The sequence below is a fragment of the Microcebus murinus genome, chromosome 11 (assembly GCF_040939455.1).
Source record: "Microcebus murinus isolate Inina chromosome 11, M.murinus_Inina_mat1.0, whole genome shotgun sequence".
Classification (NCBI taxonomy): domain Eukaryota; kingdom Metazoa; phylum Chordata; class Mammalia; order Primates; family Cheirogaleidae; genus Microcebus; species Microcebus murinus.
The window spans coordinates 39,642,755-39,670,557 of record NC_134114.1 but is presented as its reverse complement, the minus strand read 5'-3'; the positions used below and the strand labels follow the sequence as shown (position 1 = coordinate 39,670,557).

Sequence of the window (27,803 nt, the reverse complement as noted above, 5' to 3'; positions counted from 1 at the left end):
GATCCTGTGACCCATCAGAGGCTTTGCAGCTTTCCAGGACAAAGGACAAAGGCCTAAACTGGACAAACAAAGCCCTCACGGCATGGTCTGACCTCAGCTACCCGTTCTCAGCTTCCGTAACTCCCATCTCACATCCCCAGCCCCAGCCCCGTCAGTAGTTCCTTAAATATCTCTCGGTTCCTTGATAACCCCACACCTTTTCACTCTGTGACATCTTTGCCCTTGTTATTATTTTGGGTTCTCTCCATTGTCTGCTGACAGATTTCTATAATTCTATAAGAATCAGCTTAAAACTCACCCTGTATGCTAAGATCACCCTGATCTGTAGGGGGTGTGCTCTTTCTTACCACTCACAGTAAGAATAGCTCTACCTCACTGAGCCACCTCCCCTGGGGCAGACAATGGCCTACACACTTCCCTTTCCACAACATTGCAGGAGAGGGGGTTTTATCCCCACTTTATAGATGAAGAAATTGAGATAGGCTATTTCACCTGCCTAAGGCCACTGAGCTAGCTAGGAGGTGGCAGAGCCGACATTCAAGCAAGGTCGGTGGGATCCAAGAACACCTCAGTCTCCTGGACCCCTCCTTCATCTGCAACGCCCTCACAAACTCTAGCACAAACTGGAACACACTCATGGGGCTTCAAAACAACAAGGCTGCCTGCCTCTCCTCCCACATAGATTATAAGTTGCCCCAAGCACTTTGCCTTCTCCTCTTTGTACCCTAGGCTCTAGAATACAGTGGGTGCTCAATAGATGGTAAAATAAAATTTAAAAATAAATTATTTATTATTGTTGTTATTAATCCTGTACTCACCTGTGGCTCCTTCATAACGGTAAAAATCTTTCCTGCCCTTTTATTCTAGGACAGTGTCCCTTGACCATGTCCCCATAAACTGGACTCCCTGGAGGTACCTGTAGCACAAAGACAGTTTTCGGCTGTACACAGCTCCAGCCTGTCCCTGAAAACAGCAAAATGCCAGCGTGGAATAAAGTTTAACTCTCCTTCATCTCCCAAGTCACTGCTGCAACCCTTCTCTGCCCACATCTTCCATTCTAGCTACATTGCTTGGAGGAGACAGAATATAGTATAAGTTACAGGGTCAGACAGACCTGGGTTGGAGTCTAGGATCTGTCACTTCCCAGCATGTGACCTTGAGCACTTTCAGAACTCCTCCAAGTAACAGGGTCCTCATTTGTAAAATGGAAGTGATCATAGAATCTATCTCACAAGAAAAGGTGGTGGTCAGGGTTAAATAACATTATGCCTACAGCATTCGGTCCAGTGCCTGCCACTAGTAAGTGTTCAAGAAATCTAATCTATAATTACCATTATCCAATTTTTTGGTTTTGCAAATTTCTGCTCAAATGTTCATGGATGATGAAGGTATGAGCTAATACGGGTTTTAGGCCGAGCGCGGTGGCTCACGCCTGTAATCCTAGCTCTCTGGGAGGCCGAGGCGGGCGGATTGCTCAAGGTCAGGAGTTCAAAACCAGCCTGAGCAAGAGCGAGACCCCGTCTCTACTACAAATAGAAAGAAATTAATTGGCCAACTGATATATATTTAAAAAATTAGCCAGGCATGGTGGCGCATGCCTGTAGTCCCAGCTACTCGGGAGGCTGAGGCAGGAGGATCGCTCGAGCCCAGGAGTTTGAGGTTGCTGTGAGCTAGGCTGACGCCACAGCACTCACTCTAGCCTGGACAACAAAGTGAGACTCTGTCTCAAAAAAAAAAAAAAATCAATTAACAAAAAAATTTCAATTATAAAAAATACTAAAAATAAAAAAAATACGGGTTTTAATGTAATTCTACCGAGGAATGTTTTCTTTATAAATAATGGCTCCTGAAATTGTTTTAAATTCAAAGTTCAAAGCAATAAAATATAATGGCAAAATATCCACCAGGGAGATGAGAGACTTTGCTCAATCTCCATCAGCTGACACTGCATAGGTGGCTGCCCCTACACAGACAATCCCCCGTGAGATTCACTTAAGCAGACCAAAAATGGATCTTGATTGATGTTTTTCTTTTTCTTTTTTTCTCATGCTAAAGACTACTTTGCCCAAACAGAAGATTCATAAACTCCAGGAGCATTCCTGTAGCAATTCTGGTTCCATCTTACTAGATTGCTAGGCAAATGATCAAATTATCCTTTTTTGCTAATGTTTATCAAGTTCATTGCCCTGTAAGCAAAATGCTTAACTCTTGTTCTCCAATTTAATCTTCATGTCAACTGGAAAAAACAGATACAATTATTTTCACCATTTTACATATAAGGAGATTGAGGTGTAGAGAGGTTGTGTCACTTACCTAAGGGCATACAGCTAAAAAGTAGGGAAGCAGAGAATTGAGCCTAATCCTGTCTGATCCCAAAGCCCAAGCTCCTATTCATTACATCATTCTGTCAACTTTTATTTGTTTAAAAATAGAGAGGGGGGGTCTCACTATGTTGCTGAGGCTCTTCTTGAACTCTGGGCCTCAAGTGATCCTCCTGCCTCAGCCTCCCAAAATGCTAGGATTATAGGTGTGAGCCACTATACCCCGCCCATTCTGTCAACTTTTAAAATTGACTTAAATAACTTTGGTGCATTCCCTACTATTTTCAGAAAGCTGGAACATCTATCTTTTGTAATCAGTAGTATGTTAATGAGTGTTTAACCACTCGGTCTCAGGGAGAAAAATCAGAGCTTGCTTATTTCTGTGGTGTAAATACTCCCACCGTGTGGGAGTATTGTGTCTCAGGACACTTGTGTGACGTCAAACAGCTCACGAATTGCTGAAAACGGAACCATCAGCTCGTAAGAGCCAGTTCCCATGGCCCATCCAGCACCAGCACGGCACTGCTTACCATCCAAGTTAGAGAATAGATTTCCCAAGTGCTTCCACTCAGCTCTTCTTCTAGGTCAAGGATTCTCAATCCAGGCTACACATGTGAAGTCACCTGGGTACTGATAAACATCTGTCCCACCGCCAGAGATTGTGATTTGATTGATCTGGGGTGTGGCCAAAGCAGCAGTGTTTTTTCCTAACTCATCAGATAGTTCCTGTGTGTACCCAGGATTGAGAAACACTGCTCTAGAAGAATGTCCTACTCACCATCCACTCGTTCATCAGCAATCTGATGAATATGGAATAAGCTACACCATATCTTCACTGCTTTAATTTTTTTCAACTTTAACTTTTTGGGGGTAAGTAACCAATGGTGCTTGTTTGTAAACTTTTATTTAAACTAGTTCGTTCAAGAAATGATTTCTAGTACCTTTTCCTCTCATTTAAACAGTGACTGGCATTTCATGGAAATGCAATAGAGTGTCATCATTTTTTCATTGTTGTTACCACCTTAAATTTTTAGTGATCTCTAACAACTTATGATTCTCTTATCCATTGCATTGTATAATCTGTCCTTGATTGAGTCACAAGCGATTGATGCAAATATGTTTGTCCCCAGGACAAAATTTTCATCATCTTTCCCCAAACAGACCCAAAATCAGGGATCTTCCTTTCACTCGGAACAACCTAGCTCCCCTACCAGACCAAAAATGTAAGTATTACGAATCTTCCTCAGCTTTCTTTGCAAGTGTTAACATGTCTGGACACAACTAAATGTTATTTCAGTTTACTTTCATTTTCTAAGGGAACATCAGGTGCCAAAACTTATAAATCACAGGAAAATAGAGACAATCTTTAAAGCTTTATCCAACTTGGAAATGCTTATTTAAAAAAAAAAAAGAAAAAGAATACTCCCTTCAAGAATTTTTGTGTTTGAACTACAGAAACAATAACAAGTTTATTTTGCTCTGTATTATTTAAATGTCCTTAAGAAGAAGGTGCTTTAAAAGTTCTTAAGACTGGCCTCTTGACATTGGTTTCCTTACTGTGTTGGACAGATCGAAATGTACATTGTCTCTGTACTCACAGTCCCTGCATTCCTAAGCAAAAAGGAAATGCTGTTCATCAGGATTACCTGTGGCATTATTGATTGATTGATTTTTTTTTTTTTTTTGAGACAGAGTCTTGCTCTGTTGCCCAGGCTAGAGTGCTGTGGCATTAGCCTAGCTCACAGCAACCTCAAACTCCTGGGCTCAAGCAATCCTCCTGCCTCAGTCTCCAGAGTAGCTGGGGCTATAGGTGCACACTAGGACACCTGGCTAACTTTTTCTACTTTTAGTATGGATGGGATCTCACTCTTGCTCAGGCTAGTCTCGAACTTCTGAACTCAAGTAATCCTCCTGCCTCGGCCTCCCAGAGTGCTAGGATTACAGGTGTGAGTCACTGCACCCGGCCTTAGTGATTTATTTTTAAATATTTTATACAAAAAATCTCTCCTAATATAAAATGTTAATATATTCTATTAAGCTAGTGATATTCACCTGGGGTGCTTGTTATAAAGACTCCTGGGCCCCACTCCCAGAGATGCTGAGTTTAGATATACTTATAGTACTTTGAGGTGGGCTGTATCACTGTTTCCATTGCAGATCCAGAAGCAAAATTAAAGGACACCGAGTCTTCTGCCTCATGAAACAAGCAATGTTTACTGGATTCTAATTTCTTTCCTTTTTTCCTTCCTACTTCACCCACACCATTTCACACACACACACACACACACACACACACGCGCGCGCACGCACACACACACAGAGCTCCTCTATATCCTAATGGTAAGTTAGGTGATTTCAGAGCTACCATAACTATTTTAGACAAGTTTCTCAACCTTTCTGTACTTCAGTTTACTCATTCTATCTGTAACAATAGTCCAGTCTAATAAGATTGATGGGAGAATTAAATGAAATAACATATGCAAAGCACTTAGCACACTGTTTGCACAGAGTAAGTATCCAATATGTCTCTTCTCCCCCAGGCTAGGCTTTGAAGGGGATGAAGTAAGAGTTCTACAACTCTTCCAATAAAAAGCAATGAACCATGGGACCCTAGTACAACCCTGTCTTTTTGAAGATAAGAAAACTAAGAGGCAGAGGGAAATGGCCAAAGTCACACAGAGAGCTTAGTAGCAGAAGCCAAGACCTCTTCTTTGACAGATCAGTTCCTCTGCCCTTTACTGATTAGTATAACGTGAGAGCTTTGGATGGTGCCAATTCTATCACTGAATGAAATTCAAGCCCGAACCCATCTTTAAGCAGAACTGCAGCCACAAAGAAATCTGGTTAAGAAAAGAGTCACTTAGACTTGACTCCCGCTGGGGCTTGGAGAAGACCAGGGAAGGGAGGTTTTCTTTGGCAGAGCTCAGCAGCTTTGCCTTTCACAATTAAGTTTCAGGAGCGAAGGAAAGATAAACATCTTTGATCAACTTAGCTCTATGAAAAAGAAATGAAAGGGCACACAGTGCCTTTCTAAAAGAAACCTGAGAACCTTCTGAGGTTTGCATAAAAGCACAGCACAAATGGCCTGGGCTCGCGCGGAGCCTGGTGAGCAGTTGCTGAGTGTCGGCAGCTGCTCCACCCCAAGCAAGGGCCCTGCCAGGCACGCACAGCCCCATCATGTTTTCTTCAAACGTGGCGCAGCCTTGTACTCGCGCACGTTTGAAACCCCAGCCTCCATGCGGCAAGCCTGGGCAGAGAGGTCTACACAGCTTCCCTCTGCAGTCCAGCTCTCACCGTGACAAGCTTCTTAGAAATGCCTCTGCCCCTAAAGAAACAACACACTTCTCTTGCCACCTTCCTTGTAAGACTCTGAGAGAAGCAAACCCTGAAAGCCTCTCGTTCTGTTTTTCTCTCCAGTTCTCTCTGGAGAACCTCTACGGACAAACAGAGTGCTTCCTGCTATTCCAAGCCAGCGGGGACGCAGCACACCGGCTGAGGAGCGTGAGCACTCCGGCAGTCCCGCCAACGCTGAAAAGTGACTGTGGCTGCCAACCGCAAGAAATAGAGATTATATATATTTTCAGCTCTCAAAGGATGAGATGCCTCTAGTTTGTAAGAACAAAGACTTTAGTAAGCTGCATTCTATAAGCCATTCAGTTTTATAACTCAAAATTCTTTATTTCAAATAAAGATAACTTCCTAAATAAGCCCTTAGAATCTTTGAGCGTGCATATATTGTAAGTCTGTGACTTTCTGTGACCTCTACATGCCAAAATTAAAAGACAAAATATGTTAGCAGGGAAACTTAGCTGTGTTTGGTTTGCTTTGTGGCATGTTTGCTGCTTTTTGTTGTCATTGTTGTTTGGTTGTTTTTTTTGCTGAATGATTTTATGTTTTGAAAAATATATGTATGGTTTGCTGAATAAAAAACCAAAAAAGCACACTTCCCAGACATGTTCTTCACAGTTATTGTAATTCTACCTTGGACTAATCAAACTTAATTAACATTAAAGTAATAATGCCTATAATCAGTCACAGTTTATGGCTTTTAAATGTACAATCCTCTGCAAAACATTTTCTGACGTTGTCAGTTCCTGGCGACAGCTCAAGTCACTTGACCATGTTTATCTCGCCTGTGTTATTTGATTATTTCCACCTGCTGTCGTTCTCAGATATTATTGATTGTTCTAACAGTGAGAAGGTCATGTGAGTTGGAAAGGTCTACATCCTGGCCTGAGAGAATTGAATAGGCATTTCTCACACATTCCTCAAATACTCTACATATTTATTCTTTTTTCTGTTTCAAAATAATGGTCTCTGCCTACTCAAAGACCTTCCCAAACTGAAGATTTAGCAAAGTTTTTCAAGACTACTATTAACTGCAGACCTCCTTGCTAAGTTGTTTGTGTGTTGTGTGGATTGATTTTGGCTACAGGTCTGTATAAAGTTCAAGGCTTAACCACATAAGATAACAGTCACTCCATGTTTTTTCTGAGCCTGCATATTTTTTGTAAATATCTCAAGTACCTCTATAACATTTCCCACTTTATGTCAGTATTATTTGTTTAGAAAGGTCAGACTCTACCATTAACTAGATAGAAGCTCTTCTGGGGCCAAATCACAATTCTTTGGTTTTGTCCTTCTAGAAATTTGTACAGTGCCAGGTACAAAGTAGGCACCCAGTCTTTTTGAAGGAAGGAAGGAAAGGAAGTGGAGAGGCAGAGAGGGAGTTGGCAAGGAAGGAGGGAGATTTACTGTGTGATAGTGAAATAGGTCACTATTCCACAATCTCATTTGGACAATGATAATTGTCTGAATCAGAGATGGTAAAAGAGAAAGCCAAGCTAGGCAGTAGCTAAAAGGAGGGCAAATCCCATTACAAACAGAAGAGCTCTCAAAATATAGCTTCTGAAGGGTTTTCTTCTTTGTTTTGTTTGCAGGAAGTCTTTTAAAGAAAAATCGTTCTTTATAAGCATCAGACTGTGCGGCTGTTCAGTTGTGTCAAGGGGCTACTTCTAAATCCATGCCCATCCACAAGTAGATACCTGGCCTCCACTGCCTAGATTAGTCAGGATAGGCTAGCTTCCACTTTAGTAATAAATAAGCCCAAATCTCACTGGCTAACACCGTCTGTTTCTTATTCACAGTCCATGTCCCACACCAGCTGACAGAGTTGGCTGATGTAGATTCCATTTCAACATGTGCTTCCCTGGTGACAAAAGCAGAGGAAATGAGAGGTGAGTATTATCATGTCCTCTCACATTTCATTTGCTAAATCACGTGGACATGCCTAACTTCAAAGGAAGTAGAGAAATGTAATTTTTCTATGCGTCTGAAGAGGGGATAATTGGAATATTTATGAATTATCCAAAACATTGCCACACTAACCAAAGCTCAGGACCTGAGTGATTATTTAAGGACACTGGTACACCCCTCCTATAAGTAGCTAACTAAGAGGTCAAAGCAATTTGAGAATAAAAGCGTACAGCTATAGAAAAAGCCACCATCCCCTAACACCTGCACTTACTTATATATGCATACCCACACAGAATCTTCTAATGTTGGGCTTTCCCTTCAGTTTGATTTAGGATTTTTTTTTTTTTAGCGGTGAAGAAATATGCTACTCACTACCACCTGTGTAACTAGAGCAGCTGTCCTTTTGCCACCAGGTAAAGTTGCTTATTTAGGGTAGTTTCATCCTTGGCTAATGTTTTACTGGTCAAGTGAGGGACCATCTGCAGTGCCATCCAGAAATACAAACATAACCGTTAATGTTACTTTTACCTCTACTTTTTGAAATATACCACTGCATGTCTCTACACAAGTGCATCCTGGCATTTTAAAGGTAATATTTTGGACCTGTCACAGTGGCTCATGCCTGTAATCCTAGCATTCTGGGAGGCCGAGACAGGTGGATCATTTGAGCTCAGGGAGACCAGTCTGAGCAAGAGTGAGACCCCGTCTCTACTAAAAATAGAAAGAAAATTAGCTGGACAACTAAAAATACATATAAAAAAATTAGCCGGGCATGGTGGCGCATGCCTGTAGTCCCAGCTACTCAGGAGGCTAAGGCGAGAGGATTGCTTGAGCCCAGGAGTTTGAGGTTGCTGTGAGCTAGGCTGATGCCATGGCACTGTAGCCCAGGCAACAGAGTGAGACTCTGTCTCAAAATAAATAAAATAAAATAAAATAAAATAAAATAAAATAAAATAAAATAAATAAAGGTAATATTTTAAAAACAACCTTCTAGAATCTACCCTAGGTTGAAATGGGATAACTAAAAAGAAACATATTTGACCTTAGTATAAAATGTAATAAAATATAATACCCAAGCTAAAAGCTAAGTTAATAAAGGAACATGATAACAGCTCTCACATGTAGTAACTAGCTTCTGATGATCATCAGGGGAAAGATGATATTTTAAAATCAGGACATTCTATCAGAATCATATTGACATGGAAATGTAAATACTGGTAGATAAAGACTATCAACAAACTGTACTTTTCTATCAAAACTATAGTCTTTCAAAGCAAATGCCTTCCCATTCTGAACTTTGTTGTAGTCTAACCCTGGTTTTTGGACAGCTGAATGAGTTCCAAAACATCCCAGAGGTCAAATCTGGGAAGTCAGTGAATAGATTTTATCAAAAACTAAAGAGTTTCCAGTTAGTATGTTACACTAGCATAACTGTCACTAGTGGGACAAAGGTATTTTTCACACCGATATATGAAAAACAGGAAATAACTCGTTGATTATTAAACCCCTAGTAAAATTTTTATTAATAGTAAATGGTAAATCCCCTTGCAACTGTGAGTTGTTTACAAAGTACAGAAAATGAGAACAAACGAAAGACTCCGGTTCCCTTAGGAGGTTGAGGTAGAACCTAACTGGCTGATGGTAAGGATAGGAAGCTGAAGTTTTTGGAGATCGGGCCAGCTATATGATGGAAAGGTCAGGTGGAGGATGAAGGAGACTGAAATTGGCCCCACATGGGCCATGAACCCAGATACAAGCAGACGGCCACGAGCAACACCTCCAGTGCACGGAAAATGAACTTGCGCCAGAGCCGTAACAGTGGGTGACATAAAAGAATGAAGGAAGGAAATTATCTCCGCTACTTCTATTCATGTGATATAAAAGTACTCCAAAGGCTTTAAAGAGAAGCCAATTACACTTACTACTTAGACACAGATAATAAAAAGGCAGGTTACAAGGAAGTAAAGCCGCATCTTAGAGCCCAGAGAATTGTCTTCTGCAGTGAGCAAGCCAAAGGCTGGCCTCAGCTACAGAAGGGCGAGCTCCATGTCCCCCGATAACTCTTCATATATTGCTCACAGATCTCCAGGAGGTACAACAGCAACTTCATTTCACCAGGGCTCAAGAGTTAGATTTGATCGAATCCCACCTATGAGATATAGGGCTGCAAGCATTATGCTCCTCTGTCAGGTTAAAAAACGAGCTCAAGACCCCTAAAAATGGGCTCACATGCAATACCACTGAAGCAGACTGCCAAGCTAGACCAGAAGAGCAGAGTTTCTGAAAGTATGTAAGAGAACAGCAATAAGAGCAGTGAAGCCACCCTGCATCATGTTTTCATGTTTTATAGACAGAGGGACACTGCTAGAGAAATTTTCTCAGGTAAGTATGATAGAGCCAAGCAAGCCTTCGAATTCAAGAAAAACTAAAAACCAAGGCAATGCTCTCATGTGTCCAAATAACCCCCATGCTAAAATATCAATCCCAGTGTTCTCTGACCAAGTGATTTGGAAGAAAAAAACCCCATAAATACAGAAATAAAATAAATTGAAAAGACATAGGAATCACCACTCCCTTGAATCTCTAGCCCCTGAGAGCTACCCATTAAATCTTTATCATAGGAAGTTTAGTGAGATGTCTCCATAACACCACCTGCCCTTTGCATGGCCTGTCAGCACAGGATGAAGATTCAAACTTCCAGAAAGCCCTTTGTGTTATTCTAATAAAGTCTTATAAAGTGAATACAATTTGCTACCAGGGTGTGCTGGAGCCAGCTCTTATCAGCTTGCAAGGGTTGATTGTTAAATCCAGTATTTAGGAATTTCGTGAACTTGTTCAGCCATTGGTCTCTTGAAATTGGCTGTGATGGGAGTGTTTACACCAGGGAAACAGGCAAACACTAAAACTCTTTTTGTGATCTTTACACATTAAAAGCACTTTAAATAATTTAAAGAGACTCCTTTGATAATACTGATGTTGAAGAATAGGACTCATGCCTGTCTTGAGGGTAGTTATGACATATCTAGACTTTACTGTATTAAATTGTAATGTTTCCTGGCATATGATTTTATACGAGGGATAATAAAGCCCATATAATATATATGCATGATTCAGCACTGCACCCAGCGGGGGATTTCCCCTCAGAGCTCATCATGAGCCATGTGGCACCTTAATGAGTATTGTGGATGATCACCGTTTCCCTGTTACCTCGTGAGCCTACTCACAGCTCACAGCTCAGTTTCGTCAGTTTTTCTGTTCAAGGTGCATAGCCTGGTCTTCTCCTAGGCAGCACTGCCTGTGGCTTCATGTCTGATCTTTTACCCCCCCACACCCTGTTAACACTCAGGAAAAACATGTGTACCCTCTTCAACTCCCCTTGTAGCTAAGAAATAAGCACCAACTTCTGAGAAGGAGTCAACGTCAGGCAGGAAATGGATGTGACAGTGCCTTCCCTTTGCCAGCTCTTCCAGAATTAGGGGTAAACAAATGTTCTACAGGCAGGCAGAGTACAGATCTTTTGTGCAGAAATGGATAGACTGGGGTCTGAATTACTTGGCTATTTACATAACCAATCACTATTTGTTGGTAAGGAGGGAGGTTAGTTTAAATCACATGGCCCAAGAAAAGAACTCAAATGCCACTCAGATAGGCAGGAATGCCTCCTAGGGGTTCAGTCCTAATGTCAAGATCTGGAAATTATGTCTTTTTCTGGCACCTACTCTCTGGCCTTGGCTTAGTTTGTTCTATACCAGCAACAGGTGATTGTAACACATTTTTGCATTCATTATTTGTTTCCACAAAAATGTATCAACTGCTTGCACTGTGGGAGGTTCTGTAGAAAAAAATACATGGAGTGAAAAAGATAGAATGAATTTATATAACGTTAAGTGGTATGACTTTTCATAAAGTTATTAGAGAAAAAAGCCATTACTTAAGCTATGTATCCTCTGTTTTGGTTCTTTATTTTTTATGATTTGAAGCCAATAAATTAGCTTTTAATAAAATTAAATATTAGGTCTCAAAATTATTTCTCGGGATTTTCTTCCACTCAAAGTTATAGAGTCCCAGAGTCACAATTTCAGAGCCTTAAAAAAGCAAACAAAAAAAGGCTCTGGACATGAATAGATTTGAATAAAAATTGAAATGAAACCGAACACAGTGACTCACACCTATAATCCCAGAACTTTGGGAGGCCAAGTCAGGAAGATCACTTGAGGCCAGGAGTTTGAGACCAGCCTTGGCAACATAGGGAGATCTCATCTCTACCAAAAAAAAAGAAAAGAAAAATTAGCTGGGCATGGTGGCATGTGCCTATAGTCCAAGCTATTTGGGAGGATGAGGCAGGAAGATGCCTTGACCCCTAGAGTTCAAGGTTGCAGTGAGCTATGGGTTTTTTGAGACCCTGTCTCAAAAAAAAGAAAAAGAAAAGGAAGGAAGGAAGGAAGGAAGGAAGGAAGGAAGGAAGGAAGGAAGGAAGGAAGGAAGGAAGGGAGGGAGGGAGGGAGGGAGGGAGGGAGGGAGGGAGGGAGGGAGGGAGGAAGGAAGGAAGAGGAAGGGAGGGAGGAAGGAAGGAGGGAAGGAGGGAAGGAGGGAAGGAGGGAGGAAGGAAGGAAGGAAGGAAGGAAGGAAGGAAGGAAGGAAGGAAGGAAGGAAGGAAGGAAGGAAGGAAGGAAGGAAGGAAGGATCTAAACTGTTAACAATATGCCTCTTCAAGATCCTGAAGCTCAGAACCAAAGAGTCTTTTTGTAGTTGGTACCAGATCAGAGTATCAAAAAACCTGGACTGGTTTTTACAAGGTCTTAACCTTACTGGTTAGGTAAAAAGGAAACCTAGGTGTTGGCATCAGTGACTGTTTCTCTCTCATAACGATACTTCACGTTGATTTGACCTCGTTTCTCCATCAGCAGGTCTACCTGCGAAAGGGGAGCCGACTTGTGAGACTGTAGGAAGTGGGGAGGGGAATGGGGGACGCAGAAAGCCAGCCCTTTCCCCAGCCAGTCCCACATCTAGTTGGGGCACTCTCAGCCCGACCCAGGAGCCTGGATCAGACTTTCTCAGGGTGGAGAGGCAGGAGGACCAGGCAGGAGGACCAGGATGCAGCAATTTCCCTTTATGGTAATTACCCCAGCAGAAAGCAGAGAGGCGTTTATGGTATTCCCGAGGCACAGTGTTTTAATGGACCGTCCAGTACTTTCTCTCCCTTCACTCAAAGTTTTTAACACAACTGTTTACAAGAAGCAAAACATACTGATTTTTATGCCCCCATTTTTCTTAACTACTTACCCATTCTGTGGGTGTATTCATGAACTCTGGACTGGGGAGAAGGAAGGAAGAGGCCTGGAAGACCAAGCAACTTTCAAAGCAGTTCCCCAGTAATGGAGAATTGGCTGCCCGCAGCATAGATCCAGATATGTGTGCACACAAAGACATCGAGCCTGGAGTAAAGGTCATCACTCTCTCACTGTGTTTTCAGTGTAACGCTGGCTCTTAGGACAGAAGCGCAGAACAGTCAAAGAGGCTTCTCAAGTGTCTTTTATCTTCCACATTTGAATGTTAACTTGACAGACTATTTTAAAATGGGAATTAATTTCATAGAATGTAATGCTTAGCTCTGATTTTTCGTTACTTTAACATTTAACCAACATGAACGTATGAGTAATTGCTTTTCAGTTCAATTTAATCATGGAGAATGTGTCTTCTTGACAATTTTTTAAGAGAAAAAAATGAATATGTGGTGAAGAAGAATGACCATTTATATTCAGGAGGCATACATTTTTATAAAATACGCTAGTGCTTCCAACATTGCTAATGTCCTTTCCAATGGAAAGAAAAATATTTCTTAATGACTTCCATCCTTTAATTAAAAATACCATAAAAAGTCATGATGGAGAATATCAGAAGAAACTATTTAAGTAGTCTTTGATAAATCTGTTCTCTTGTTCTCATTCTGCTGCTAACTCTCCTTTCTGCAAGTGAAGATTGATTTCTTTTTTTTTTAAGCAAAAGTATACTGTTCCAGGTGAGGGAGCTGAAGTTATAAATAAAACAAAGTGCCTACTCTCGTGAGGCTCTCCAGGTTGCATTATTACACATAAAACAATTGCAAAAACTGTTATTATCTCAGGTTCTATTTTCTGACTTTGTCCCATCGGTATCCCAGAGACTCCATCCAACCTGACTTCCAGTTGCTGAGATTGCTGCTGCTAATAGCCTTCATTTTCCTATGTCTTACCTCCTGTGAGAATTGATATGAAATAAAGGGAAAAATAGGAAATCAGAATGTAACACTCCACTTAATTTAGAGAGATTCTTTAAATGTTCAATAAAGACAAGGTTTCATTAAGAGGAAGTTTTCAGGAGTACTTAACAGTGGAGAGGGAACTGGCGGCCACAGGGTGGGGCGTGAATGAAAGGAGACTGTTACAGCCAGAGGGTGCGTGATGGGGGAGAGAGAAATAAAAATCAGGAACGGAAACAACATACAAACTTGCAGCAAAGAAGAAAACAGGAAAGAAAAGGAGAAGCAGATGGAGGACCTTGAACATTTAAAAATGTTTTCAGTTGAAGTCGTAAATAAGGAAAAGGAGTGACAACAATAGCAACTGAGGCTGTCTAAGCACTTCACGTTCATCACAAACAGCTGCTGTTTCTCAGGTGTTTGCTATGTGCAGCCACCGTTCGAAGTTCAGTACTTACGCAAGTCATGACAACCCTACCAGGTAACATCACTGTGCTCAGTTTACAAAGAAAAGGGTCACACAGACAGCAAGTGGCAGGGCCAGGATTCCAGCCCAATCATTTTGCTCGAGACCCTGTCTCCTAATCCCTGCACACACAGCTGATTCTGAATGTGAGCTGCTGTGATGTGTCTGACTTCCCTACAACCTCTGACAAGGCCATTCACCCATTCTCTATTCCAGAAATCAGATGCAGAGGACCCAGTGGAGGATCCAGAGGCCCTGGAATACCGCAGAACCACTAGACAGAAGCCATCTGAGCCCAGCTGCCAACCACTCAATTGGACTTAATGTTTTCAAGAAATCACCTGCCTAGTATTAAGCCACTGAGTTTTAGGAGTTATTACAGTAGTTATTACTTACCCTAATTAACAAATAGCAGACACCAATAGTGATTTTCATAAAAGGTGATTTTTATCAGTATGCCGTAAAGCAGGGGTCCTCAAACTTTCTAAAAATGGGGTCAGTTCACTGTCCCTCAGAACGTTGGAGAGTGCGCACTGTGGGCCTGGGACGAGTTGGCTGCTAAGCAGGACAGGCAGTGGTGGCAGAAACACCCTGAGGGCCGGATAAATGTACTAGGCAGCCCGGATGTGACCTGTGGACCATAGTTTGAGGACACCTGCCTTAAAGCAAAAAGTTAGGAATAGAGTTAAGATGGGAGATAATTAGAACATCATAGGAATACACAGATGGACCTCATTCAATTGATTCAGTCATTGCATCACCTGGTTCTAAGGGAAAGAAGCCTTTTGCGGTTAAGACCTCTTTTTTAGGCCAGGCGCGGTGGCTCATGCCTGTAATCCTAGCTCTCTGGGAGGCCGAGGCAGGTGGATTGCTCGAGGTCAGGAATTCGAAACCAGCCTGAGCCAAGAGTGAGACACCGTCTCTACTATAAAACTAGAAAGAAATTAATTGGCCAACTAATATATATAGAAAAAATTAGCCAGGCATGGTGGCGCATGCCTGTAGTCCCAGCTACTCAGGAGGCTGAGGCGGGAGGATTGCTTGAGCCCAGGAGTTTGAGGTTGCTGTGAGCTAGGCTGACGCCACAGCACTCACTCTAGCCTGGGCAACAAAGAGAGACTCTGTCTCAAAAAAAAAAAAAAAAAAAAAAAAAGATATATATAAAAAAAAAGACCTCTTTTTTAATCTTCAAAAGCTCCCTGTCCTCTGTAAGTGTAAAGGAGAATCTCAGCAGGATGACAGAGCGGCTCTTGGATTTGCTTGGAGAGCCACCACTTCTTCAAAATTCTTGGTGACAAGTAACCTGGGCTAATGTGGAACTTGTATGCTCTTGGAGGCCAAGGAGGCTTATTAGCCCAGAACTGGTCAGGTGTGTCTCTTAGTTGAGTCATCCTGAAACTGTGCTGGGGGAACCCGGAGCCTGAAGCAGAGATCTCTGTCTCCGGGCCTCCTTCTCCTTCAGTGTCCCAGTTGTGGGGAGGTGAGTGAGCAGCTGGACTCCTAGGTTCTATCCACGCACATCACCCCCCGGGACTTCCCCAGGCCAAGCTCTACACACTCCTCCCTGCTCTCAGTGTCTGAGCATGTGAGGCCCTTGCGCACTCCCAGCTCCAGGCAGTTGCCTCTGCACTTTGATATTTGAACCGATAAGTCACTGCTGCTTCTGGGGGCTGTGACCGCTGGGGGCGCAAGAGGAGAAAGGGTGTGGAATGGGGACTTAGATGGGCCTTTGGTGCTCTACCAGCCATGGAATGCCGGCCAGGCTGCACTGGTAGATGTTCCTCTCTTCCCACGTCCTGCTCATCACCAGAGCACGCATGGTTATTGCTCTGTGAGTGATGAGGGAGAAATAGTCTGGTGGTGATAAATGGAGAACTCAGAAGGAAAGGAGATGCATGGAGCGTGGCCATGCCTACTCCTCTCTCTCCTGCCTAAATGTCCTTGAAAGATCCTTCTGGATTCACCTCTGCTGTGGGGGTGGGAGAAAAACCCAGGGATGCGGAGCCAAGGCTGGATGGAAAGGCTGACATCTTAGAAGCCTGCCAGCCTAACTCCCCAGACAGGACAGAACCCAAATACTCTCTGAAGGTGGAATAGAGACGATCTTGTGTAAAACAAGGGCAATCTTTGAACTTTCTGTCTTTTTAGCCTCCTTTGCTTGGCTCTTGGTCAAGCACTGCAGTTATTTTGGCTGGCAGGTTCCCAGTCTAATTAAAAAAAAAAAAATCATCCTGTGTGCCCTGGAGAAGCAATGATCCAACTGGTACCCTGAATGCCTCCCAGAACCAGAGGGTTCTTGACTCTGCTGTAAGATAGTCTGATGTACACCCTTGTAGTCTAATGTGTGTCCTTGAGAGCAAAGCGTGATTTATTTCAATCTCTTCTGTGAGTAGCTGTCAATACCATAAAACCACAGAACTTTAGAAAAGAGATTCTCTGAAGCTTCCTTTACCTCATTTGTAAAATGAATATGTTGGACTAGAACATCTCTATCCTTCCAGCTGTAAAGTCTATGATTATGTACATGTGATGTATATATGACACATACATGTAAAAGCAGGCCATAAAGTATCAAGTCATACTTTCTTTAAAGAAACGTTCCAAAATGAATACATAAACCACTTTTTTGTAGTCTCAGTAGAGTGTGAACTTGAAAGCAATTTTAATCTTGCTCATCCCTCCATCGAAACTCACTGTGTAGACCATTTTTCCAGGCTACAGATAAAATCTTAGGCAGGCCCCATAGCTTTCTCCAGGCCCCAGAAAAGACTGTCATTTCAAAAGTTGAGAACAGTTACATACCAAAACTCCAACCTTATTCTCATCTAAACTAGCTCAGGTCTGCTCCAGGCCTGGAAGCCTGCAGTGGAGGACTGGGAGCAGGTGGCAGCTTCTCACCTTTACTCAACTCTTCTCCAGCTACCCAGCAAATGCTTTAGAGCCCTCAGGGTCCGACCCTGGGGGGAGAGGGAAGAGGGAGAAGGTGCAGCCTGGCAAGGCCAGGAGAGCTGCGCTCTGGCCTCAGTGTCCCCCCGGTGCCAGCTGCAGCAACGCTGCCTCTTCCTGCAGGGGGGCTTATTAAAGGTTCCCTCCCTTGCTGGGAACAATTTCTGTCCTCTGGCCCACAGCTGTGTCTCACACCGGCTGGTAGGGTCTGGCTGCTCATCCTTTACCGGGGCTCCTCCTCTGCTCCAGGAGGTTCTCCTGGGCACCATCCTAAGATGATATTGGTTCCTGTTTGGTGCTCAGGAAACATCACTCTTGCAGCTCACTCGTGAGACACCTTTACTCACAGGTGGGTCCCTCCTGATGATCTCTTTGAAACCCTTCTCTCGTGGCTTGAGGGCAGAGGGACGCACCCTCCCCCCTTCTCCATAGAGCATGAAGGGGAATGGCCCCAGCTGTGCAACTTTCCCAAGGCCATTCTCTCCATCTGCAAGTCTTTCCAACTTCCCAACCTCACAACCAGTTCCTATGAAGTCCAAAGGGGATAATGGGCTAATTCTGTCAAAATTGGTTCATACTTCTTAGTATGTCCTGCCCGGGTACTCTAGCATCTCAGTTTAGGATGTGGGGACTTGGGACACCTATTCTTTTGTTCTTGATCAAATTCACAAATAGGTGAATAGCTGAGGCTCAGAGAAATTAAAATATCCAAACGGTCATTTGCCTTTTGTTTTATAAATAGGATTTCACATAAAACAACTCTCTTGAAAAATTTGAATATTTCAGTTTTATTCCAATTCAAACATTTCTAGAGAACAAAATACATTTGATGATCCAATTTTGAGTCTACCTGAGTTCACTGAATGTGGTTTTTTTTAGTTTAAGTACATAAAGTAACCAAGATCTAGTAAAATAAAACAAAATAAAAATAATATTTTGATTTGGCTCAGGAAATTAATTTTGTTTATTCAGTTTTCAGTTCATACTTCAGTCAGATCCTGACTATATCACTGATCTTACTGAGACCGTTCTCCTCTGTCTGAATGGTGGTTTAAGTAAGAGGCACTAAATGGTACAATTTCCTCTCTATGAAGATGGGAATGGAATAACTTAATCCAGGGAGACTGGCTGTTCCTGTTAGGTCTCTGCAAACTGTTCTACGACAAGCGTGGGTAAGGGTGCACTAGATGGCAACTGCAACAATCAGATGTATATGTCAAGTTAGCTGTGGGTTTGAAATAAAAACTCACATATGTAAGGTACAATATTATGTACAGTCTCTGCCAGATATGCTCAAAATATCAGGCATGTAAACATATGTTTGCTCCAGGAAGCTGTTTAAAATTCTACTAACTCATAAATAATGACTTCACTGTGCCCCAAAATGATCTCCTTTTACCCAATACATATTAGCAATTGCGTTCCCATAAGCAAACAAACAAAAAAAATGGCTTGTTAGTTTATGATTCACTTACCTACTAGAGATGGAAAACAAGTGGTCCAGTTGAAAAAGTTTAAAACAATCCCTAACACATTAAGTGGTGTCCATTTTGCATTAACATTTCCAGGCATCTAATGAATGGCTAGATGCATATTGTCAACATATATCAAGGATAAGCAGGAAATCTATCGCCCTGAGGTCAGTTTCGCTTGATGCCAGTGATTAGTCTTTGGGGCCTTAGAAAAGCGATCTTAGTTTTAATTACCACTGAAATAAAAGGGAAAAAAATGAAAGTGACTTTATTTAAATATCATTTCAATGGAAGAAATAACAAGTGGTTTGGCTTCTTTCCCTACCCTTGAAAAACAGCATGATCCACAGTAAGTGCTCAATGAATATATTCTTTATGATGAAAGAAACAGGACAAAAATGTCAATGTTCTCAGGACAGGCCATGTCACTGAACCTCTTTTGCCACAAGCAGTGGTTGGATTCACAATCATTTATTCAGTAATTAATTGTGTCAGCACTGTGCAAGGTGTTGAAAGTGGTACAGTCAACCAGACATGGTCCTGCTCTTGAGAGACTTACAATTATTAGGGAAACGAGCACTACTTAGCGTTGTGGTAAGTAGTACCACACAATAGCGTATGGTAAGACTTCCCATGGGGGTGTTCTGTTGGCTCTGTGTGCACCTGAAAATCAGGAAAGTCTTTGAGATTCATATCTCTAAACTTGGATCTAAAAAATGAGTTTGATTAGCCAGGAAGAGAAGAGAAAAATTTCAAGAACTTTACATACAAAGGCTAGGAGATGAGAAGGGGTGTTCAGAGAACTGCAAAGCGTTCAGTAAGGCTGAAAGGGATGGGGGTGAGGGGAAAAGGCCAGAGGGCAAGCAAAGAACACAACTTGAAGATCCTTGAAGGTCACCTTGAAGGATGAGAAATTTAGACTTTGTCCTCAGGATTACCCTTCATCAAAGAGTTTGTGTAAATGAGGGGTGGCAGTGTGATGTGCCCACATGTGAATATTTAGAAAGAACACCAGCTGCAGAAGGTAGAATGGAAAGGAAGGGGACAAAAATGGAGTTAGGGCTGGTCGTGGTGGCTTATGCCTGTAATCCTAGCACTCTAGGAGGCTGAGGCAGGAGGATTGCTTGAGGTCAGGAGTTCAAGACCCACCTCAGCGAGACCTTGAACAGAGACCCTGTCTCTACTAAAAATAGAAAAAATTAGCCAGGCAACTAAAAATAGAAAAACTTAACTGAGTGTGGTGGTGTGTGCCTGTAGTCCCAGCTACTCAGGAGGCTGAGGCAGGAGGATCACTTGAGCCCAGGAGTTTGAGGTTGCAGTGAGGTTGCCACTGCACTCCAGCTGGGGTGACAAGAGCGAGGCTGTCTCAAAACAAAAGAAAAATGCAGTCAGTAAGACTAGTTAGGAGGCTGTTGCATTGACTAGATTAGAGAGATAGTGACTGGAACTAACACGGGGCAATGGGAGTAGAAAGTACATTCGTCCCTCAGTGTATGGGGGTTCCAGGACTCCCCCATACCAAAATCTGCACATAGTCAAGTCCCGAAACCAGCCCTCCCTATATGCAGGTTTCATATCCTGCAAATACTATATTTTCGTGGAAGGGCCCCACGCAATTCAAACTTGTGTTGGTCAATGGTCAACTGTAAATAGATTTGGAGATACTCAAGAGGTAAAGACCAGGCCTACTGGCTCACACCGGTAATCCTAGCACTCTGGGTAGGCTGAGGCAGGTGGATCACTTAAGGTCAGGAGTTCTAGACCAGCCTGAGCAGGAGTGAGATCCCCATCTCTAGTAAAAATAGAAAAATTAGCCAGGCATGGTGGCGCATGCCTGTAGTCCCAGCTACACGGGAGGCTGAGGCAGGAAGATTGCTTGAGCCCAGGAGTTTGAGGTTGCTGTGAGCTAGGTTCACACCACAGCACTCTAGCCCTGGGTGACAGAGTGAGACTCTGCTTCAAAAAATTAAAAAAATTAAACTTTAAAAAATGATGAAATGCAGGTAAGATTTCCATGTGAAGGTGACAAGTGGACTATTGAATTTTCTATAGATTCTACAATGAACATATTAACAGAAAAAGAACCCACAAAAGATTTTAAGAAGTTGTGTGAAAAGATTGATGTCACTGAAAGCAAGAAAGGCAATCTCAAGAAAACCACAGTCACCAGTATCAGTGGCTTAGAGCTCAAATCAGAAAGTGCTGGAAAAGCAGCCTTAAAATTTAGCAACATCATTATTAGTTATCTTGGCTGGAGCAGTGTCAGAGGAATGCTGGGGCAGAAGCCAGGACTTGAAGGAGGATTTCGGAGTGGAGGGTAAGACGTGGTTGTGGTGAGTATGGACACCTGTTTCCATAAACTTAACTGCAGCCAAAACAAGGCAGATCAGGCAGCCAGTGGCAAGGTGCGTGGAAGCGAGGGAGGTATTATTTGAAGGATAGAAGACACCGGGCTGGTTGAGCGCTGATGGGAAAGAGCAGCAGCACGTGAAGCAGCAGGCGAGAGAAGGAACCTGCAGCAGAGCAGAGTCTATCGGGCCACACAAGAGATTATTAGAGCTCGGAACTGGCCTTGTGAACGGGAAATGTCTGACTGTGAAGGAGGGAAAGGAGGAAATGATGAGCGCCTCTGAAGGTAAGTTTGTGGCAAGAATTTGAGGGAGTTCTTATCTGGTGGCTTTTATTTTCTCTTATAAAGTAGAAGAAAAAATTCCCCAACAGGAGACTCATTTTAAAAAAGGGTATGTGCCCACTTTATGATTACACATTCTGATTGTGGTTTCGCTTATGAGTAAACACAAAGTTTGTCACTAAATCGTTCTCTTTCCTTCCTTTAAGAGGCAAGTCTTAACTCTCAGCCACCCACTGTGGTCCCAGGTGGTGGTGTAGCCACGGTCCAGTGAGCAGCACGGAGGCCGCCACAGCCATTGATGAATTCTGGGCGCCACCCAGGCCACAGGTTTGATTGCTGTGTGCTCAGTGAGCCGAGGTCCCTGGAGCATTGGGCAAGGACAGTGAGAGGAGGGTTTTCTTTTTCTTTTCTTTTTTAGAGACAGGGTCTTGCTCTGTCTCCCAGACTGGAGTGCAGCGGTGCGGTCATAGCTCACTGTAACTTCAAATGCCAGGGCTCAAGCCATCCTCTGGCCTCAGCCTCCCAAGTAGCTGGGTCTACAGGCACATCCCACCATGCCTGGCTGATTTTTAAAAATAGGTGTGGAGATGGGGGATGGGGACTTGCTGTGTTGTCAGGCTGGTCTTGAATTCCTGGCCTCAAGCGATCAAGAGGAGACTTTTCTGAAGGCCAGAGTGATCTGGTGGCCCTAGGAAAGGATTAAATGAAGAAGTGGGTGCTGATTTCAGAGATGCAGAGGCAAAGGGAAAAAGAACCGAAAGGCAGAAGTTTGGAAGGGGCCAGTGCAGTCTACTTGTAGACTACCACCATCAACTTCCTGAAACCTGTGCTTGAAGATGCTAACTAGTCTCCTCTCTCTCTCAAGTCTATGTTTTATTTTATTCTATCTCAAGTCTATGTTTTATTTTATTCTATCTTTTTTTGAGACAGAGTCTCACTCTGTTGCCTGGGCTAGAGTGCCGTAGCGTCAGCCTAACTCACAGCAACCTCAAACTCCTAAGCTCAGGTGATCCTCCTGCCTCAGCCTCCCAAGTAGCTGGGACTACAGGCATGCACCACCATGCCTGGCTAATTTTTTCTATATATTTTTAGCTGGCCAATTAATTTATTTTTATTTTTAGAAGAGACAGGGCCTCGCTCTTGCTCAGGCTGGTCTCGAACTCCTGAGCTCAAAGGATCCACCAACCTTGGCCTCCCAGAGTGCTAGGATTATAGGCGTGAGCCACTGCACCCAGCCTCTATGTTTGTTTTATGATTCCCTTTACCAATTTCTATCCTCACTGACTTCAATAAAGTATTAATGATCTGTAAAGCGTAAGCAATGCTTTCCTGTTCCTAGGTTGGCTTCCTAATATACTCCCAGAAAGCTGAAGCTCTTTCTCTGATACCCTGGCCCCTCCTTCCACTGTGGCTTCACACAGGGAGGGGAATTTCGCCCTCACGGAAGGCCCCAAAGGCTGTAGGCATGTCTGTATGCACAGGTGACACAGACCCCATCCTGGAGTGTGCATTAGGAGGGCCACCACTTAAAAGCAGTTTTCAAGAGTGTAGGTTCCAAGCCGGGCATGGTGGCACATGCCTGTTGTCCCAGCTACTCGAGTGGCTGAGGCAGGAGGATCACTTGAGCCCAGGAGTTGGAGGCTGTAGTGTGCCAAGATCGCACATGCTAATAGTCACTGCACTCCAGCCTGGGCAACATAGCAAGATCCCATCTCTTTAAAAAAAAAAAAAAAGTGTAGGTTCTGGCTTTCCTTGCCATTTTCAGCAATCTGCTTTCCAAACCAACCACATAACAAAGTGGTGGCCAAGTTATTTGAGGAGGATCTTGAGGAGGAAACAGAGAAATTTCTCTCACTCCCTGCCCTCTGTCCCCACTCTGGGGATCAGGTTTTTGTGTACCACTAGGAGAGGGTACCTTGAGGGTCACCCGATCCCTCACCTCCTCCCACACTCACACACACCCTCCCTAAGCTGTTGCAAAAGGAAAGGCTCAGACTTGCTTTAGTAAACCCTCCAGGAGGAACAGATTTCGTAAGCTTCTGCAGTGACCATTTCAACACCAAATAACGCTCTGATTTTGCCAGCCACTGAAATAAAAGTAGGAAAAGAAAGTAGAGTGGAGGGGGGAGGCTTCACAGCAGAAAGGAAAGACCAGGAACAGAATTATTAAGAGGAAGAGACAGAAAATAAAAAGATTTACCTGACCCATAAATTGAGAATTTAGTTAAAAGTACAGAGTTCTCTCTTTTCTACCCTTCGTTGCCTAGCAAGTACTTTACCATGTTCAGGAAGAATAAAATGTGATCTACTCCACCCCTAGAATTGTAGCTGTTGGAGAGGTTTTCCTCATAAAAATAAATAAACACAAATAGAAAAACACAGTGAGCCAAAGTCAACAGTTGGATATTCATGTCAGGCTGAAGGAAAGTGTGCTTTTAGGGTTTCCAGCCCACACCCCTGCTGGCAGGACTCCACTCCTCTTTGTGCCTGGAACTTTCATGTTCTCTGACTGACCTTAGCCCCGGCCTCTGATCTGAGCACACAGCTGCCCCAACCTCCCCATGCTCCACTCCCTCCCTGCCCCAGCCTCCCACCCCGTCCCCTGCCTGGGAAATCAGAAGTAGATCCTGCTCTCCCTGCCTGATTTGCTGGGACCCCTCAGCTAAGACAATCCTCTGCTGACATTGCAGCAGAGACTACAGCCCCAATCCCTCACATTTCTCAGTCAAATCAATGGAAACTTCTTCTTCTTTTTTTTTTTTTTTGCTGGCAGGAGCAGCCACTAGTGTGACGTGTCTGCCTGGACGTCATCTGTCCAGGGCAAGAAGGCGGGGGCAGTGCTGCTGGCCCTTATGTCACTTGGAAAACAGGTTGTTTTTCTGGGATGATTTAAGAGATTTATTGGGTTCATGAAAGTTAGGAGGACAGAGTTTTCACTTCATTTTGGAAAATGGTGGCTGCTGGCTGCTGCTACTCATAAGGAAGCCCCAGAGCCCCACGTTCAGAGCTTTCTCCTCCCCAGCATGTGTTAAGGACACTAGGGCTTCATGTGGACATTGGCCACAGCTGCAGGGAGAACCGTGCAGGCCCTGCTTTACTGGAAGATTCATCAGCTGACTGCAAGACCAGAACAGGGACATCCACGTGGGTGACTGAGCACAGGGTAGATGCGGCTTTAGTCTTGAGTCTTGGTGCCTTGAGGATTTGTACTTGGAAGCTGGGGGCAAAGAGGAGGACAGAATTGGAGGATTCTGGAAGTGAAGGAGATGCCCGCGGTGGTGGCTATCATTCTTCCGTAGGTCAGCTCCACCTTGGTAGTCCGGTAAAGTTAAACAGCACCAAGAAAATAGGACTTTCAACAGAATTGGCCTGATTTCTTCAACACATCAATAACATGGGAAAAGAGGGAAGAAAAAGTAGAGTCATAACAACTAAATTCAATATGTGGTCCAAGAGGGGGTTTGATTTGAATAAATCAGTTGTAAAAAACCTTCTGAGGATAGTTGATGATATTTAGGAACCATTATTAAGTACAAAACTGCAATAATGCAAATGATAATGATCTAGGATATGATATTATGGTTCTGTAGGGAAACACCTTACTTTAGAGATGCATACATGAGTATTTAGGGGTAAAATGTCGTTATATCAGAAATTTACTTTGAAGTATTTGACCAAAAAGAACCAATGAAGTAAATCTGAATAAATGCATAGTCATCATGAGATTCTCGATACTTTCTGTTTATGCGAAAATGTGTGACTTAAAAAGTTAAAAACAAGTCCAGGATAGCATAAGAATGTGGGAAGAGAAAACTTCCCATGAAGGTCAGTTATTCCCTAACGCCCATTTGCAGGTCTACGGGCCAGGCTTGGAGCCAAGAATGCAAGGATAGTAAAATTCAGTCTTTATTCTTCAGAAGATACCAGTTTGGTGAGAAAGGCAGACAAGTTGACCAAGTCCCAAAAGAGAGCAGTGTCTCAGGCGCCCTGGGAGCCAGGGAGGGGCGTGGTCCCAAGTGGGTGGGAACCAGGCACTCAAGGGCTTCTGGAAAGGAAAGACACCTGGGCTGGGGCTTGATGGATGGGAAGTCTTACTGGGCCGGAAGTGGCCAGGGTGGCCTTCCCTCTCCAGCCAGAGGGCGCGCTTAGAGGGAGAGCCATCAGAGGAGGCAGCACCTTAGCTTAAAGTGCTCCTAATGTGGCACAAAAATCTGAAGGGGAGAGAAAATTTTCTGAGGGTCTCTGGGTAGAGGGTCACCGGCCAAGACAGCCATTTCTCGGAAAGCCAAAACAAGGTCACAACAAGGCAAAGATGGGGCTCATCAGAAACACAGACTGCCAGGCAGGGGCTGGCACCTTCCCCGGCAAATCTCAGTGCCCACCCTGGTGTCCGGCTTTCCTGACCCACTGTTCTGCTTCCAGGGACGGGCTCCAAATCCTGCTTGAGGTTCCAGCACCCAGATATTTCCAAATAACACCTAATTATCCTTAAATGTAAGGAATCCACTCCCTGTGGGGGTGCTGACCTAATGAGAGGCAGGCAAGAGCAGGAAGCAACTGGAACCACTTGGGATCAGGGGGTTAGATGTGTGTTCGCAGGTCCAGACAGCAATCCCCGCAGCCCAGCTAATGATCCAGGACCTTGCTGCTTCCAAAAGGAATAAAAGAGTCAGACGTCTGGAGATCAGCTAATGTGCTTGGTTAAAGGAAAAAAAGAGGCCATAAATTATTCAGAAGACCTTTTTACAATAGCCTTAAGACTATTGGAATGCTTCCACAGAGTGAGAGGTTTGGGAGGAAACTTGAAGAACTTCTAATCCATTCTTCTACCAGTGTGGAATGCCTTTTGCATCGTGGTTTATGCTAAAGTGACCCATAAGAGTGTGCTGCTGTTTCTCTTAGGGAGAGGCCACACCTGTGATTACATTGTCACTGGAGACTGATGAGTGAGAAAGAACAAACCAACACCAAACCAAAAGAACTTCATTTCACACGCAGATCTTTTTCCACTATGGAAAGTAGTTTTCAAGTTTATTTGCCCCATGTTGGAGGATAAACTAAAGGGATCCAACGTTTTTCCTAGCTGGCGACCATCCCTCAACCTTAGGTAGAAGGTAGTCACATTGGAGATTGTGGTCAACTTCCAAAGGTAGAAACTGTATGCTCAATTTAAAGATACCTTTAATTTCTCTAAAAGTTGGATATATTAACATAATCAGATTTCTTCCAACATTTGAACCTCATGCCATGTCTTTCTTGTATTTAGAGGCTATGTTGCATTTAAAAAAAAAAAAAAGAAAGAAAAGAAATGCACCTTGAAGCAGTGGACTCACACTGAGAGATAGGGTACATCGGCACTCTGAGAAGCCTAAGGAACGGAGACTCATCCAGAAAAGGCAGGTCCCAGCACGCACCACCAAGGCACCAGCCCTGGGAGCACAACAGCAGGCAGAATCGCTGTACGATGTAAATTGCCTTTTTCCTTCTCTCACTTGTTCTATTTCATTTTTCAAAAGTTAAATATGCTGATGTGGTTCCAGACGGAAATTTAAAGAGTTCAATTTTCATTAGTCCATTTTCTTGTTCTATAGTGTAAGGTCTCACTAGGATTTCTACGACTGCATTATGACTGAGCATGAAAAATAGGGTCTTAGCTTTCCAGGAGCAGATAACATGGTTGCAAGAGAAGAATCTAGAATGGTAAATTGTCAGAGACCAATACAGAACAATTTGCAATCAGACAGCACCTTGGTTTGTTTTCAGAAGTGCTAAGGCTATCCCCAGGAGTGGTGTCACTGCAAGCTGGGAATTGGGGATGGGTGGGCCAGCAAGCCGGGAGACGAAGGCCTCCGGTCGGGCCAGTGGGGCTGAATCTTACCTCCACCGCTCACTAGCTGTGTGACTTTCAAAGTCTCAGTTTCACTTCTGTTAAATGGAGATAATAATAGGACTTACCTCCCGAGGCCATTATGAGAATTAGATGAGAGACAATGTAAGTGCCTGGCACATAGTAAGCACTAAATAAATGCTGTCATTATTCTGAGCAGGACCTTAGAAGATGGGTAGGAGGTAGACAAGCAGGAGTCAGGGAGGGGAGTGGTGTCCATGCTTTGAGGCCATCTGCAGTGAAGACAACAGAGGGGAAGTAAAGCAGTGGCGAAACTGATGTGGCTTCTGATCCTGGTTCTCTTATTTCCTTGCAATTTGGGGCAAGTGTGCTTTGTGCTTCAGTTCCTTCACCTATTAAATAAAGATGAGAATATGTAGTAATTACCACATCAGATTGTAGAGTGGATTAAATGAGATAATATATTGTCAGTGCTCAGCACAATATCTTCGAAGGCAACATAGGAAACTGGTGAGCTGTGGCGGATTCTAGGGGAAAAGATTAGGAAGCAGGAGCGAAAGGGAGACTGACTTTATGTACATCTCACTCCATGCCCCTTGATTTCTTTTAAATGTTTTACTGGGT

General features: G+C 43.4%; 1 protein-coding gene across 1 annotated transcript in view; it reads left to right on the top strand.

Annotated features, from left to right (window-relative positions):
- The window catches only part of ANKRD55 (ankyrin repeat domain 55), a 95,631-nt gene extending 89,293 nt beyond the window's left edge, over nucleotides 1-6,338 (top strand). Inside the window, exons 10-11 of the mRNA XM_012775663.3 lie at nucleotides 3,452-3,544; nucleotides 5,739-6,338. Coding sequence (XP_012631117.2) covers nucleotides 3,452-3,544; nucleotides 5,739-5,860 — 215 coding nt within the window. The 3' untranslated portion in view covers nucleotides 5,861-6,338. The remainder of the gene's footprint in view (nucleotides 1-3,451; nucleotides 3,545-5,738) is intronic.
- The last annotated feature ends 21,465 nt before the right edge of the window (nucleotides 6,339-27,803 follow it).